The sequence below is a fragment of the Patella vulgata genome, chromosome 4 (assembly GCF_932274485.2).
Source record: "Patella vulgata chromosome 4, xgPatVulg1.2, whole genome shotgun sequence".
In the NCBI taxonomy this organism is placed as follows: domain Eukaryota; kingdom Metazoa; phylum Mollusca; class Gastropoda; family Patellidae; genus Patella; species Patella vulgata.
This window is the reverse complement of record NC_065882.2, coordinates 16,725,984-16,743,934: the sequence shown is the minus strand read 5'-3', so window position 1 is coordinate 16,743,934 and position 17,951 is coordinate 16,725,984. Positions and strand designations below refer to the sequence as shown.

Genomic DNA, 17,951 nt, shown 5'->3' with positions numbered 1-17,951 from the left:
GTCATCAGAATATAACCTGAAATTCACAAACTATTTGGATTTATTTCCCTCCAGAATCTGAAGATATTTAATCCACTGATGTAGTACAGAAAAACATTCTGTTATTCGTGATGGTAAAGGACAGTTAGGTTAACATGCTTCCAACATGTTTCAAGTACTGCTGGGAATAAAAAGATTTCAATATAATTGAACTAATCAAAATGAAGTTGGTCATGAAAGGATGTAGCGTTGCTTGCTGTAGTTGTGTTTGGTTTGATTGACAAATGATCGTGTTAAGAAGATTGATCTGACAGTAATACTGACTACTATAACACCTAATACATTTATTGATGGTGTTTAATACAAGTTAATGCAACAAGATCTCTTATTTCTACATCTTTACAGGTGTTTCCTTACATCCATGATTTTACCACTCGACACAATTCTTTATGGTTTCAAATTAATTACATTACAGAAGCTTAGTTCTGCTTTCTTAAGATCACATCAGACCTGTCTGTATCTCTTAATTAAATATAGTTTAATCACATCGCATGTAAAGTGTTACCAGCAATATGTTGAAGAGAATGCCCAGTACTTTCAGAACTGCACTCTATATATTTCGGCAGGTGTCACCACCCTCCTTTTGGCATCTCGAAGGTGTGGTCGAATATCTAGAACAATTTTTTGTCTAAACTACTTAAAGCAAGGCAGTATAAATTACACATATCCAGGAGCTTGTAAATAGTTTTGTAGCAAAGAGAATTATTTGAGCCCAGGAGAAGCCCCTTATTTCAAACCGACTCCCTTGCCACCCTCCTGTGTCTGTTATTGTCAACAGGCCAATAAAAGTTCTGAGCAATGGCAGAACCATTTTGGGGGATCATTGAGATTAGCTGCATATAGCCCTTAGAATCTACATAATGACTTGTATCCATAAAAAAGAATAAGAAACAGAAGAGTGATGTGATGACTACTTTATGATACTGTATATATTGATAATTAGATTGTCAGATGTTTTTTATACTGATCTTATAATTAATAACAGGTGGTTGTTTTATATATACTACTATATATATCTCTTTACTATTGTAATTATTTAAAGTATTGACATTCAGGTCATTAATTAGAATTAGTTGCTTAATCTTAGTCAGTTATTGTTTTTGTGAGACAAAAATATCTCATAATATAAGCAAAGAAAAGTGTTGTAAATCAAGGCATTACACTTTCATTTCTTTTAGAATCTTCCCTTTTATTTCAGATAAATTCTTCTATTTAAAATTTAAATCACTAATGAACAGATTTCATTCTGTACTTTGATTGGCAAATCATGATATTTAATAGGATAATCTTTTATGTGGTAATACTGTTCAGGAATAGTTTGACATATTTATGTGATATTATAACGTAGATGTATGTACAGGTGTATAAATGTTGTGAAAGACTTTCTAATTCAACACATGGCGTAGTAATGATCAGTGTTTTCATTAAGTGATTTGTATAAGTATTTAGCAGATTAAGTATCAACCTCTTACATTCATAGTTCTATTATTAAGCCTGGTCGTAGATTTGTTGAATGATTGAGGAGTAAAGTAAAAGATATCTATCGTCTTTGTCTACAGATCTGGTTAAGGTTAGATGTATGTTCGGATATTCCTGGCATGCTAGATTAAACCCAGATGTCTGCTTCACATAAGCACCCAATACGTTTGTCTGCACATGTACAATCAAAATAAATAATAAAATGTTCAATTTTTTGTAAATAATTCCTCGGGATGGTAAATATGAGAAAAATTATAATTTGGTTTTGGGGTGTTTGAATCGGTTGATTTATCTTTCAGTGGTGTTTTTGTAAGTGAAGAACACATGTTTGGTTCTCAGAGCAATCAACATGTAATTCTATTGAATTATCTTATCTGTGAAAATAATCTCATGTCTCTAATAGGCATACTAAATTCATACACATATTTTGACTCCTGGAAAACTGACAAGTTATGAAATTTAAACTAGTTTTAAAGTAATTTGACTTGACATGAATTAACCTATGTTTCAATTTTTTGCAGTTATTTTCTCAGTAGATATTTTCTCTTTGAGATATTTGGTGTGAGCACAATTAACTATATTAAGTTCGGAATCGTGGAAGTCTAATTTTAGCTACTGTGATTGGTTAAAATTATTGTTGTCCATGCCAAAGTGTCTGTCCCATTGGTTAGATAAAAGGTCTGGACTAACATATGATACATTTGTATCTAAACAATTCAGTTGCATGTACATGTATAAGGTTTTAAGCATTGCGAATAAACTAAAGACCCTAGAGAAATCCCATAAGGCAGGCAGCCATATTCATTGTCACGACGTAAGAAGCCTTGGAATAAAACTACTGCACCAGACTCGATGACACATCTTTATCTGAAGCATATACATCAACACCCACCTTCCCACCATTTCCATTTAGGTTTTAAGATACAAACTATTCCAGAATGAACACCTGATACCACTTTCAGTAACTAACAGCTGTTTTACTCTTATATGTACTATGTACACCCAACTTGATTTTGTTTGTAGTATTTTATTGTTTTCGTTGGACAAGTCTTGCATGCTAACCAACAAAATAATGAGTAGAAATAATAGCCTTTTATTTTTTTGTGGGTTTACTGGAAGAATGTCGAACACACGCTTGTTACTGCTTATGATTGATTTACTGCAAGACAGAAGTTTTTAATAAACAATGTTTTGTGCTTTTTTTTATTCTGTTTCCCATCAAAACATGTATTTCATCTTGTGGAAACCAGTGAAATTGTAATAGAAATCTATAATTATTAGGCTCCATTCAACCAGATATCTCTTAACTTAAAATACCTTTGAACTTGAAAATCTTTATCTCTAAGTTTATGGTTATGGCCCCAATAACTGATTAAAGTCATAAATAAACACTCAAGGTGAAAGGGAACGGATATATTCCTATTTTTATGTTAAGACTATTACGCTGGAGGCATTGAACTGTGCCCAGCTAATAATTATATTGAACACATCTTAGGACAATGAGAACCTATGGAAAAAAGATTGTGGCGAGCTTCTTAATTTAATCTATTATTCTTTATGTTTGAATAGGGATTTAATCCGATTTTGATCCATTGATGTATAAAAATTCCGTGAAGATTACCATGGTTAATCTGTTTTGTTTGTGGTTTATATTTCTGATCGATTCGCCATGTATAAAAATAATTTAAAATCAGTTGTAGCTTTTAGCTACCATTATGATCTGATGCTCATGGGTTGGTTAACATAGAATACTGACTTTCTTAAAATTATGTTTTTACAGTTGCATTTGTAGGAAATGAAATAGGGTTTAATGTCCTACTGTTCTGCCCCTATTAATGAATATGAGTATATGCCATACAGTGTGCAATAAGGGAAATATTGCCCGGACAGCAGCACTGCGGCCTCTTATTTCGAATTTCAACTGTTAAGGGTTCTTTTACATGTGTGCCAAAGTGTACACAGGACCTCGGTTTTCCATCCCATCTGAACAACGATACTGTATTTGTATTAGATTTTAAAGTTTTGTGAAGAAAGCTTAAACAGAACTACATGTATAATAGTTTTCTTAGCCCAAGTTTAACACAAAGTTAATTGCTTTCATTCAATAAAAACTAAATATATTCCCTATTGTCTCCATTCTGCATATTAATGTTTAATAGATTATTGAATTCAATTATCCCATAGGATCTATTACCACGAATATTTTTTCTTATACAATTAGTCAATATCTTTGTTACTAAATATAAAACTTTGTTCATGAACCTGCACATTTTATTGAAGTTTCTGTCTTAATGTGTGTTTTTAAAGATTGACCTTCTTACTCTCAATGTAGAATTGGGAATTACAGCTTCTTTAAGAGGAATTATCACCACACATTGGATGTGAGACAACCTGTTTCTTTTTACACCATTGCTTTCATTTCCTCATAAGTCAAGTGTTAAAAGGTCTTCACACATTGTGTGACATTATTGAAGGTTCCAAAAGCATCTAATTTTTGTATTGACCAAGTTTTTTCTTTATTTTGACGGTTTCCATTCGTCTGAGGTTTCCATTTGTCTGTGTTTCTTCTCCAGAGAAATAAAAATCCATAAAGAAAAGCTTTGAAACCATCCTTCAAAATTTGAAAATGTCTAGCTAAAATTGGCTAATAGTCATGCCATTCGTTTTGTTGCGTCACACTACTCTATTCTACTTCCTACATCACTTAATGGTTAGTAATAAACCCCATTTTAAATTTTTATTTCGTGTTTGCTAAAAAGTTCTTCAAATTCCTGATGAATAAATGATAAAATAAAAGCGATCTTCTCAGTTTGCGGAAATAATCCCATATTCAATACTGAGTATAATATATTTCAATATTTGTAATGGAGATATTATTCCTGGAGTAGAGTAGAGAGGTGTTCTAAAAAAAATCAACAAAACCGATTCTATTCATTTCCATTGACTGGTTGGTTACGTGTGAAGAGCCTCTCTCATTCATTGCCTTCCGCCATTTTCCATGCTGTGAACCAATATAATTCTCTAGGGTCAGGGTTAGTGATTCGATCATCCGGTATCAAAATAGTCTGGTGAGCAGTTTACACGAACTATCCATCGAGATGTTATTGAAATGAATTTGGATCGATGTATTTACAACATACTAATTAAACTGATATCTGAGTCCCGTAAGGAGGGGAAGGGGTGCTTGACCTACCAAGTTGCCTGACATATTGGTTTTTGATCATGCAATGCAGCCTTTCTCTTTGATTCCAAGTTTTTGGGTTTAGTCCTGAAATGACGTGGTTAGTGTCAAGCGGATTCAAAACCCATTTTACTATCTCTTCTCAGAGACAGTGTTTCCTATTTGACATTTTGTTGATCTGTGATGAATATTATTGGATGAAGATAAACAGTTAAAGTGTTGTTTTCTCTGTGTTGGGTAATTAGTACTTATAACAACAGATGCTGTAGTAATGATGGTATAATGTGTTATAACAGATCTGGCCAGATTAGTGTTCTAGGGTTGACAGGAACTGATAACTTCAACCATAAGATCTACTTAAAGACAAAAGGACAAACCTATCCTTGCAGGTTTCCTTTCATTCAGGAAATGTTAGTGACATGACAAAGGCTTGTTTGTCAGCTTACATCATGAGGACGTTTGATTTATATATAACTCTACTTGTATCTTTTACAAACATCCAGAAGAAAGAAATGTTATATTTCTGATATCGTTAGGCAAATACATCTAGGTCTGCTTATCCCCAAATAGATTTCAAAATATGTTTTTTGTTGCAATAAATTTATCCATCTTGTTCAAATAAAGGTAACAAATGCTATAAAAGTATAAGTGCTGCTGTCCTTAATTTGACATTACTTACTGTAATAACATTACTAATGGGAAATAGAAAGAAATACATTGTATTATTTTGTGTGAAAATTTAACTCACATTTTCCTCTAGAAAATATCTCATTTGAATTATTGTGTTGAAATACTTTGATGAATGTCAAATTATATCTTAGAAGCTAATGCATTTTTGAGAGACAATGAAACAAGATCTGATAACAAAGTCTTGATCGGAAATACTGAAATAGAATAACTGAGTTGTGATGTGATTTAGAATATTTAAATAAAAACCAGTAAATAATTATATGATACAGTAATATTGGTGCAAAGAAAATCCTGCGAGTTGTGAATTTCCAAAATAAATGAGAGATGATATCCAATGTTCTAGAAAGAGCAAGCTTCGAGCCCCTTTTCCCCGGTTTGAGCTGACGTGCCATAAAAACCTCCTTTCCATTTATTGCGAACACAGTAGCTTCAATTTCATTCCCAAATGAAACATAGAACTGCTCAAAAAAAGACAGACAAGCAAACAATATAGTAGTACGGCATAGGAAGCACCATTAGAATACCGATTTCCGTTCCCCAAGAAAATAAGGTTAAATCTTGGAGGAGATTTTAAGGAAAGCATCTACTGCTATTTCTTTTAGCAATTCTCAGGCACATGATTAACCACTACATGATTAGCCATGTTTTGATGTAAACCAGTGATTTACTCTGAACAAATCTCATTTAGATTTAGAGGATAAAACTACAGACAGGCTATAAATATAACTGATACAATAACCAGTCAGGGTATTTATATATTCACCACCGATTACCAGATATTGAATACTATATGCTGCACTATAATTTAAATCTCGCGGGAAACAGGTAGTAGACGGTAAAATTAACTGGCTATTAGTAGTTAGATTAAATTTGTGCTGTTATTTCAGACTTATTTTGCCTTTGTGAATATGATCAAAAGGTCCGGTCCGCCTATTTTTGGAGTCAGTTTCAGTTAGTCCAAGTCTATCTAGATGACAGATCTTTCTGTCTGCATAAGAGATATTAGCTGTTCTATAGATTATAGACAGAAGTGCCCAAGGATACAATCTAAATTTAAAGAAATTTATACAGGCTTCTAGAATTAGAATTGAGTCTATAATGAAATTATCTTTCAATTTATCATGTTAAAATGTACTTTAAACTCTAGCAAAAGTCATTAAATTGTAGGAATAGAGAAATGAGTCTTTATTTTTTGGGATGTGGTTGAATTACTTTCAAACCAAGTGCACTAAGAAGTGTCCATAAAAGCTCCAAAAACTAATGAAAGATTATGAAAGGGTTTTTCAAATTTTTATTAACAAATTTATAAACAAATTTTGATCCTTTACGACTTTGAAATACAACTTTTTGCCAACATTACTTGTTGCATAGTTTTTGACTATTATTGACTGTAATTTTTTTAACATGACTATTTTTGACTATAATTTTTTTTAACATGGATTTATAAGTGAGGTCAGAAGATGTTAATCATCTTTTGAGTGACCAGCTGACATCCTGTCTATATTGTATTTACCAGCTGTTTCATGCTGAAAACTGACTTCAACTTTTCAATTTAATTTTTCATACTTTTAATTTATGTATTCAGGAGATTTTTGTTGATAATTAAATCACAGATGCAGTGGAAACAGATGGTTAATTTAGATTTTAAATGTATACAACTCTGTAGGTTTATATGAGAATATAATTATTTACTTCCATATTGCCAAAATTATGTCATTTGAATTTAGGATGAGTATTTTAGTTTTTATTACCACAGCTTTCCATAACAGATTATAAAATTTATATATGTATGCTTTGCATTATGCATACTAATATTATTATACACAAATTCCCCACTCCTTTCTTCAATTAAATTTTGACCCAGATTTTGAATCCTTGTAGAAACAGGATGTTGTTTTAATAAAAACAAGACGAACATCATAATCATACTTTGATAAATCTAGAATTATTCAGTCTCTTTGTACATGAATATTTCATAATTTTATTATTCCACTGGAGTAATTTCCCAATTTAATGAATGATCCAACCTCTTGATTTAACTTCTTAAAAGTTGAGTTGAATTTATGCTCTCTCCTCTCCCTTCTTTTTTTAAACACCTTATTTATTCATACAAGTTCTACCCTACTATCAAATGTTTGGTTAGAAGTGCCGCATATTTGAACGGTTTTTTTTTTCCAACGCCTGGGAGGTTTTTATTTGGAATATGGTATGTTGAACATGTACATGTAGTAGGAAGCATGACATGTGAAAACAGTGATATTTAGCTTTTTCTCTTCAGGATGTTGGTAATTGAACCATATTTCAGTAATTGATGACAAATGTCAACTTTAACATTGCTCTTTGACCTTTGTGACCTAGCATTTGTGCTGGTTATTGTTTTTTAATGGTTCAGTTCATAAATTCCGGTAGTCAGTGGAAATATGATATTAATAATGATATTATTAGGAACACTTACTTACATTAAACTTCAAGTTTTACTATCTTTGTGGCACTACTTTAACCACCTGAGAATGACTGTGATAGTTGCCATGTTATGTGTAAGTTTATTGTACATCTGTAAGGTATAGGGCCCACACATGAGTTGAATTCATATAGTTTTTCAAGGCTATTCGATACAAGTTAAAAAACCCATGGAATTTTGTCTGTTATTTCACTCCTACAGTAAGTGTTGGAGGACAGCAATACATAACACAACATAGCAAGCGAGCAGCAAACAGTATAGGTATATATCATAGTGGTGTACATATTGGTGTGCATGTAAAAGAACCCTTTACAGATAGAATTCAAGTAGGCCGTAGTGCTGCTGATCGGGTAATATTTCTCTCGTAGCAATTAGCACATTGTATGGCTTATGCCCATCTTCATTAGCCCAGTCGGTGCAGAACAGTAGAACGTTAAACCCCATTTCATATCGTTTCATTTATATATTGAATCAAGTGAATGGATCCCAAGGAGCCAGCTGTAAGTCTCCACTGCTGAGATTTACTAATATTAGTTTAACGAAATGGTTGCTTTTACAAGGAATAACTGTATAGGTGCACAACCACTAAAGTACTGAGTACTATCATCTTGATCAAGCCAAGTAAGATCATCGAATACATCCAGCAGAAGGTTAACCATACAATTGTTTCTTGTAATATGTTTGTCATCTTTTGTTTTGGTTAGATTTAGAAACATTCTTCAAAAATATCTTTTCTTTGATATTCCACAGAGAAAATGTCAGAAATAGTTAACTATTTACTATAGATACATTTGCTTACAAAAACCAAATATTTAGAAGGCGGGTATTTGTTTACAAATATTTTCGAAATACAAGTATCTTTTCACTATAATAAAAGCAGATATTTCTTTAGATTAAGATCAAGATAAATAAAATAAACAATATATAAATATCTATCATGTATATCTATCTCGAACTTAGATTGATATAATTGTAGTTGAAAGAACAAGTATTTACATGGCTGCTTATTTCAATCAATGGTGGCTGCTTGTTTGAATGCATCCTAATGGCAGTGGTTGGGTGTGATATGTTTACCAGTATTATTCTCCCGCTACTTTACTCTATTCAGTTACGGTTACAATGATTTCTAAGTATGGATATTGTTAAAAATTCATAAATAATTATACTGAAATACTGTGGTTTCCATTTATATAATCATATAATATTCCATTTGTAACATGCTAGAATCCACTAAGCGTTCTCAAAGCGCCCATTAATAGAAGATTTCATGATCAATTTGCTAATAATCAGAGCTCTCTATGGACCAAAGCTGACAGTGTCCATGTGGATTCTTACAAAGGGAATCACTGTCACCTCGCATATTTTAAAACCAGAAGGGTAGAATGTTGGAAGACTGTAAAAAGGCCTTCTTTAATATAATTAATAAAGTAAAATTGATAGATTAAAAGGTTCGTTAAAAAAAAGAGTGTAAATTTCATTTAAAAGTTGAGAATTAATAGTCATTCCTTAAAATGAATAATAAAGTAATTATTGACAAAGTTCCGTTTCAAGATTCTTCTTCAGAAGATTAAAAGCTTTTGTAGCGTTTCCATAAAAATGGTGCTTTATAAGATACCAGCTAGTCTTGACACAGATCTTCAGATGACAAGTTTGGGTAGATACATTTATTTACCATTCAATCCACTCCCCTAAGATCTTGCTTCATGTTTATCCTGAAGCTGATGCTTTCTATTGTCAGGTGTAGTACAATAGACAACAATTAAATTCTATTAACGTTTTGAAATACAAGTAACAAAGGACGGTTATAATTTGGCTGTAAGTAAATGACAAAGTTGACAAGAATATGAAAGAGTTACTTTGTGGTCTACGAGCACCACGTTGATCGATGTTATTAGCATTTATGAAATTTTGATAGCTAGCGTAATTCATTATTCTATTTTTATTGCCACTAGGATGGATGACATTAAATTTCCGTTTGTCTTTGACGCCAGTTGCTTTGTATTGATCTCGACGTCAAAGGAGTAAGTCTAAAACATGTGTTCGCACTCTGGTTCCATCCAAGTCTAGAATTATAGCTACGGAAGAAACAATAGACGAATGTATTCACAATCAATACCTTACAATAATTTGGTATTGTATTTTATAATGGAAATTGGTGCGGGTTAATTCTGATCATAACTTCAGCTGTGTATGATGTGGAAAATTTATTGACATTTGTGACAAGGGAAGTTCTGTAGGCTTGCCGGATAACACCCCTAATCCATATTGAAGAATAATTTAAATTCGGTTATGTCTTGATGTGATTGTGTTGGTTTAGTTATAGCATATCACCCAATTATCTTAAAAACAAACTGTCCAAACCCTTATTACTACAGTCCAACAACCGTGAATGTTTTATGTACATAGCAGCTTAAGTGGTTAAAAGGCTCTTGGAAAGTTTGTATATTTTACTGTTATGATGCCATGGTAACAACCACAACAAAATAAAGGTCATCAAACACCAAGTGAATGCTTTGTTTGAGTCGTTTATTTATGTACTCAGTATGGAAAATCATTAATTGCGATGACACAGACGACTATTGTTCGTTAGTCAGGTGGAAAGACACTTTACCTTTCCAATCTACTTTATGTTCTATCCTACTACGCCTCTTGCATGTTCAGACATGATAATTTAAAATAATTATCTTGACTAACTTTCTAATATAACTTCAAATTCTAGCTATGTTGTCTAGGATGGTGAACAGGTGGTTGGTTGTTCTAAGCCATGATAGATCAAGTTCAAATCATTGGTTGTCTCTGTCATCTTTCAAAAGTAAAATCACCTAAGCAGACTATTTGAGGCATTAAATATCTTTGGTATACATTTAAATAAAAATATAAAATTTTATGAAAATGTTAAGTAAAAAATATATGCAAAATTAATTGATTATGTTAAGTAATAGCTCTAATAGTTAAAGCAGATAATGGCCCCTTACTGTTTTGTGTAAAGAAATTTTGAAAAATGTTGCATATTCTGATAGAGTAATTGTTTGGGTAAAAACTGGACAGTATCTTTTTATGTTATAATGTTTGGCAACAGTGTGGACAGTATATATTATGTAATTGTTTTGGGTACTGAAAGGGCAATATATAGAATTAACCGTACTTGAAGTAAAAATATGTACGAATGTAAGTGTATCGGTGATAGCGTCAAAGGAAGTTTATTAGACATAGAGGAAAGGAAATGACCCATAACAGAAAGTTTGAGACATTTTGCTACGAATATTAGTGAATATTTATAAAGTGAAGTAGAAAGTAGATAATAATTTTAGAGAGTAAGGACATTGTCCTGGCAGATAAATAATGATTGATAAGATTGATCAAACAATCTAAATTCCTATCGTTTCCCTTTATATGATGATTCTAGTTATCTTTAGATAAATTATGATTTATCTGGATTAATGCAGAAAATTTTATTAAATTTTTCTCCTGCTTCAAAAATTCATGATATTTATGTTCTTTCTAAAGATGAATCACATTTCAACAAGAAAATGCAAAGATTTTAGGTACCGTAATAATTGGAGTTAACAGAACTTTCGTGATCTGTTAACATTGAAGCAATGGCACAAAATCCCAGTACAGTCCGAACATAGGCACAAAGAAATCAGAAAATTAGCATAAAAGAAAATTTAACATTACAAATCAGAAAATTAGCATAAAAGAAAATTAGCATGAACAAGTTTGAAGTTTATCATAAACAGTCATTCTTATCATTCCATCTACATCCTTGTATTTTATTAATATTAATATTTCAGTGATTAGACTGTTGAATTAATCTATTTTCTAGTATGTGGTTTAGTGGTTAGTACTCAATTTAAATATTTACAAACATAATAAATATACACCATGCCTTATATAGATTATAAATCTTTGAAATTTTGACTTAAGAAAATATTTTCAACAGATATATCCGGCAGTTTTGAAACAATTTCTATTCTATATTTTATTATTTAGTTGGTGGGGGGTTTGGTGGTAGTATGGTTCAACGCATGTTGTTTTTTTTTAGATCATAAGGTCTGTTATTGAGTCAAGTGCCATGTGTTCAATTCCCAGCGTATGTGTAACAAGGTGTAGGGTTGTCTGTCCAACCTTGTGGGTTTTCTCCGGGTCCTACTCTTTCCTCCCACTGCTAAAGCCCCTAAACGCAAGAGAATTATTGAAATAAAATAAAGCCATATGTTAGATCCGAAATGACCTAGTTTGTGTCCATTTGAGTTATGCTCCATTTCTCTCTCTCTCTCTCTCTCTATTTAGTTAGTCTAGCAGATGGTATTATTACTGTTGCTCAAATATCATAGATAGTCCTAGACATCATATCATTTCATTTCTACTTCAATCAACCTCATCAATAGTAATATTCTCTACTACCCTCTAGGCCATGTCTGTAGTTCGATTAATTTTTATTAAGCACACTAGAATGGAACATGGTTTAAAGTCATACTGCTGCCTGTAAACAAATAACAATTCTTTGATTAGTGTGTCTGTAACAATATACATGTATTATTGACACCTGCTTTAAAAAGAATGATATATTATGTTAGTCGTATGTTATAGCACAATTGATCATATTTTATAGTTTCTAATTAATTATCTCTCAGTATGTATTATTGTTTCATTGTTTAATATTGTGTATGTCTTCACTGTACTATGGTTGTCATTCTTATTGCTTTATTACCAGAGAACCCTTGATGCATCGTCCCCGGAAAAAAACTTAAGATAACTTATATCCATATAATTGTGTCATGTATTATATTTTATAGGTTTTCATGTTTATTAGATAAAAAAAATTATAACTGGAAGGTGTTTCATGGAGATAAAACAATAGTTTACAAAAGATTATTCACACCACTTAAAAAAATTAAATGATACAATTATTAAATGATTATGTTTCTTTATAAACGTAAAAGGGTATTGAGTTATTATTGTTGGGGATTTGGTGTTTACTAGAAGGAATTTATAGCTTGAAGGTGTTCAATGATGATAAAACAAGATAAAACATTATTATGTTTTCAACATCAATTATTAGATACTTTGTTTCTTTATGAAAACAGAAAGAGTGTTTGTTCTGTGGTCGTATTTTATTAGCTGTATTTTATACAGTTTTTGGTGTTTACTAGAATAATTTTATAGCTGGAAGGTGTTTCACTAGATAAAATATCTGGTGACTGGTGAGGACAAATCGGCTTGTTATAATTGTATGGCCAAACAGAATTCTCTATTTTTATGATAAATGGTATACTGGTTCTTAGCTGAATGTTAAACTGAGAGGCTGTAGAGATGTGACTGTTTTAAGCAAATTGCTCCAACTGTATTGATCATTTGATAGAAGTTAGGAAATGAAGGGAGTAGAAAGTTCTTCAGTATCCTGTTAATTATCCTTTTCTTCTCGGACATAACTTTTATCCCACTCTCAAAATGATATAACTTTACGCCTTTTCAAGAACATTTGACTGGATAAGAGAACACTGGTCAAAATGTCATGCTGTATGAGTATAAGCCAGTGATTGTTTTCCATATAAATTTTTTTTTATTGTGTTTTTTATAGTAGCAATAAAACGTAGATTGAACTGGTACAAAGTGACTAACCTAGATCTTTGATGTAGAATTCTGTGCTTTATTTTCAAAAAGCAGTCAAGTCTTGCCATATTCTAAACTGAATCAACAATTATCTTCTTTCATTACTGAAAACTGCTGTGGATCTGCACCAATAATTGATACCCGACCATTTCCATTTTCCATTGCATTTCAAACAATTCTATTTTATGATACATTTTCTTGAATACATTTTTAGAGACCAAGAACTTAGAATGAAAAAGAAATTTGAATGTAACCAAGTGTATCCACAGAGACCAAGAACTTAGAATGAAAAAGAAATTTGAATGTAACCAAGTGTATCCACAGACTTGGAAATAACAATTTTAGTTGTGCCTGACAAAATAACAGGCACTAATAAACTAGTATCTGACATTTTTAATATTGTACTGGAACATGTATAAAAAATATCTATAAAAACACAGAAAAGGGCCAATTCAGTGCCCTGACAAAATGACAGGCATCAGAGGGATTGTGCCTGACAAAACCTGAAGTTGGGTCTGACATGACCTGTGACATGTGCTTTATTTTTAGACTTGAGTATCTGCTCTTTTTATTTATGCTGCCAAAAGAAGTGTGGGTATATCGAACACTGTAATCTGTTGATGTTATGTAAGTGCCATGTGTCTGGTTTTCTATGAGATGTTGTGTAATTAGAGGTATTATGGTGCAATATGTTGACATCACTTAAAACAGTAACTACTTTCTTAAATCCCCAAGTTCAATATGGAGTTTAACACCAAACACTACCAAAATACTTTTAATTTATTGTAAGTGTAGGAGAATTGCTCTACACACAAATAAAAAACCTGATAAGACAAACCAATGGACAAGACAAACTAAACAGACATTGCAAGAAATAAATATCAAATCAAGTGATTTAAGAAACATGTTGATCCAAAAATCACTCAAATCGATCAATTCTAACAAGGTTATTTGAAGGCAACATTGGTTTCTGTGGATTGATTTCACATCACTACTTAAAGACAAATATAGTAATATTAATTGTGCTATCTTTTTCAAGCACAAGAAAAGATAACAAGATAATCATTGTTGAAATGATGCTCGTATTAAATTCATTAATTGTATTCCATGAAAGCCGCTATTTTTTTTTGATGTGACCAATTACTAAAATGCCAATAATTTGATGGTTAACCCCCTCCCCCCAAGAAAAAACCACCAAAACAACCATTTAACACTGCTGAAAACACCACTGTCCAGCAAGTTCTCCTATCTAACATTGTTACCATAGAAACAAAGATAACCCTATAAGTTATAAAAGATGTGGGAAATCGTATCATTCGACCCTGGAATTGTCATTTGTTATCTAAATTAAGATATTTTTGGATGACAATGGAATGATTTTGTGTTAAAGTAATTTCATTTGATAAAGGAGAGTATATCATAGCGAATAGCTAGCTATATATAACTTTTCACCTTGTATGAGGAAAAGTTTGAAAATAGAAATGATTATGCATTCTTTCATTGTCAAGATTGTTATTGACTCAAGGAGGAGAGACAGTGAAGATAGATAAATCTGGAACGGTCTACTCTTCTCTTAAGTTGCATGGTCCTCTTTTAATTTTATGCATTTGAGTAGGCTGACATCATCATTAGAATGAAGGTGAGTTTACATTAGAAAAGAGCGCATACATTATTAGACTCTTGACCGTCATCTTTTAAGAGAAATGGTGACAGAGTGAACCATTGAGTTTCAAGTTTGCTTTATCCGTATTGACGTTGTATAGAAGTTTGGTTTACTTTATCAACAAGATTCGTGCAGGATACTTGAAATTATTAGGATGTCTGTTCAGGATATTATTAGATTTGATAAGACATTTTACTAAGCATAATACCACTCCAATATTGTGTGGTTAAATCTTCTTATCAGTCCCAAGTCTTCCCCTCCTGATTGTCAATTGTGAAATAAACAGTTGAATATTGAGGTCGATTGTTTTTGCTTGACATATTTATTATGAACTCTTCAGATCTTTTCATTATGAAAGTTTACTTAAAATTAAAATCTGCTGTATTCATAATGTAAATTTTGTTTGGGCTATGATATTTCAAATGACCGTGCTATATTGTATTCAAAACGGAACATACTACAGAAACTACAATAAAGAAATTAAAAATCTCTGTTTCATGTGGGCTTTACAGAATTATCACTGTCCTTGTCAAATTGAGACATTATCAGAGACACTGTCAAGATGCTTGAAGAAATTGAGATAGTCAAGAGTTGTCCAGTGACATTAAATTATTAAATCAAAACTTCTTTTTTTTGGTTATTGAAAGGCTGCGAATCCTGCCATTAATTGAGTTAGAGTACATATTTAAAACTTTGCCTTGCAAAATCTTCAGTCTGAGTCTATCTTTAAAACTCTGCCATGCAATATATTTGTATCCCTATCTATCTATTTCATTCTGATAAAAACAAAATGGTGGAATAATTGGTTTCTAGGTAAATATTTTGTGTCTATGTTAATTACTAAAATAAGGTAATATAGGACAGGTAAGATAATATGACGAGATAATAACAATATACCTGTTATTCCTTCATCACAATCAACTACAGTCCAATCAATAAATACCTGTATATCACCATGGATACATAAAACATTTATTTTTATATTAACAGTTCTGCTTGAAAGCATCTGTAAGCTTTACCAATCTTTGAAATTATTGGCTGATTTTCGATGTTATTGTCAATAGATGTACTCATTGAATAAACACAAAAGAAATTAAAAGCGTCAATAAAAATGGAAGTGAATGTTATTGTTACAAGACATCATTGTTCTGCACTGCTGGAACAATGCACTGAAGCATAATTAGTGAAAAACAACAGCGCAAATCTATTTCTAAATGATAGAAATCGCATGCCTGAATGATTTCGTAAGATTTATAAGTTCAATTGCCTTTGTAAGCTTTTAGAAAAACAAGGTTTTATGACTGGCTCTTAAATTATTAACATCTCAGTACATCTACTCAGTACTATATACATGGATAAACATTGGGAATTTGAGATAAACAAGTTTTTCATCAGACTATTTATTATAATTATAAAATATAAACATAATTCATGCTTGACTTTAACCATAGGAGGGTGTTGCAATTGGTAGTTGGACAAATCCTGGCATGAACCAACATAAACCATTGTGATTTTTCAAGCTCTGTTTTCACTTGTCAGGGTTGTTGACAGCAGGGCCCATGTAACCATTGAAGAGAGAGAGAAAAACTAGGTCATTTTGAGACTAACATATCGTTCAGTTTAATTTCAGTAATTTGCTTGTGCGTAGGGGTCTTTAGCAGTGCGAGGAAACCGGAGGACCCAGAAAACCCCCACGAGGTTGGACAGACGAGTGAGACGACCCTACCCCCTGTCACATACAAGCGGGGAATTGATACCACGTCACTTGACTCAGTGACAGACCCTATGATCCAATGTGCACACGTTAACCATTTGGACACCCAACCCACCTTTAACCATTGGACTAAACAGACATTAAACACAGAAAACACATCCTAACATTATACAACTGTAGAATATATTTTAAACAATACAGAACATTTGCTACGCTGTATATTAAATAAGAAGCCATATCGACACACACTTCTTAAATGGAAACAAATTTAAACACTTCTTTTTTAAGGTTTCACATCAGATTTGAAAAGTTAATATTGTTTTCACCAAGTAATATTTATTTATCACACCATGCACATGATTTTTCAGGGTTAAAGATTGGTTGAAAGGCTTTTATGAAGAGAAATTAATTTGATATATTCTCTAGTCGCACCTATGTTCAGATAATAAACAAGGCTAGTTTATTGTTGACGTGGTCTAACTATTGTTCATTTATAAGTGTGTGTGATCCAGCTTATAGATGCAGGTTTACAACCATCTTGCTTTTTAATCCCTTTTCAATTACTGTTATATCCTGATTTGGATATTAGATAGACACTTTGTCGGTTGGGGTAATTGGCGTACAACCTTCTCTTGTTTAATAATCTGGTTTTGATGATATTGTATTGGAAGGCTGAAAAAATGACAAATTTACTAAATTTCCAACTGTTCTTGGATATTATTTCATTGACTCTGTGATAAAAAAAATAGGGTGACATTAAACAAGTTTTGAAATATTTCTATTAGCTCTGACTTTTGTCAATAATTTATATCCACTGTTGATATTTAGCTGGTTTATTCAAGTTTATTTTCAATTTGATACCAATTTTCAAAAAAAGGCACAACAGCCACCTTTTAAAAGAGATTCCTAAATGTTCAAACTTCTGGTTTTTGAAAAAAGGATTTCTAAAAGATGATTGGTATAATATATTTATTAAGTCTGAATCAATATTATCTTTGAAGTTTGAAGCTGTCAATGAAATATTAATGTATTTCTCTCATGATATTTGTACAAGTTAATTTCAATTACTGCTGTAAAAACATTATTGATTAGTGATATTATTTCATTG

At 31.8% G+C, this 17,951-nt stretch overlaps 1 protein-coding gene across 7 annotated transcripts in view; it reads left to right on the top strand.

The window, feature by feature from the left end:
- Positions 1 to 17,951, top strand: part of LOC126818600 (polypyrimidine tract-binding protein 2) — a 102,158-nt gene that overhangs the window by 28,177 nt on the left and 56,030 nt on the right. Inside the window, exon 1 of one of the 7 annotated variants that reach the window (XM_050546096.2) lies at positions 15,062 to 15,105. The exons of the other annotated variants lie outside the window; for them this stretch is intronic. Coding sequence (XP_050402053.1) covers positions 15,100 to 15,105 — 6 coding nt within the window. The 5' untranslated portion in view covers positions 15,062 to 15,099. Of the gene's footprint in view, positions 1 to 15,061; positions 15,106 to 17,951 lie in introns of those variants that run through there. 7 annotated transcript variants of the gene reach the window in all.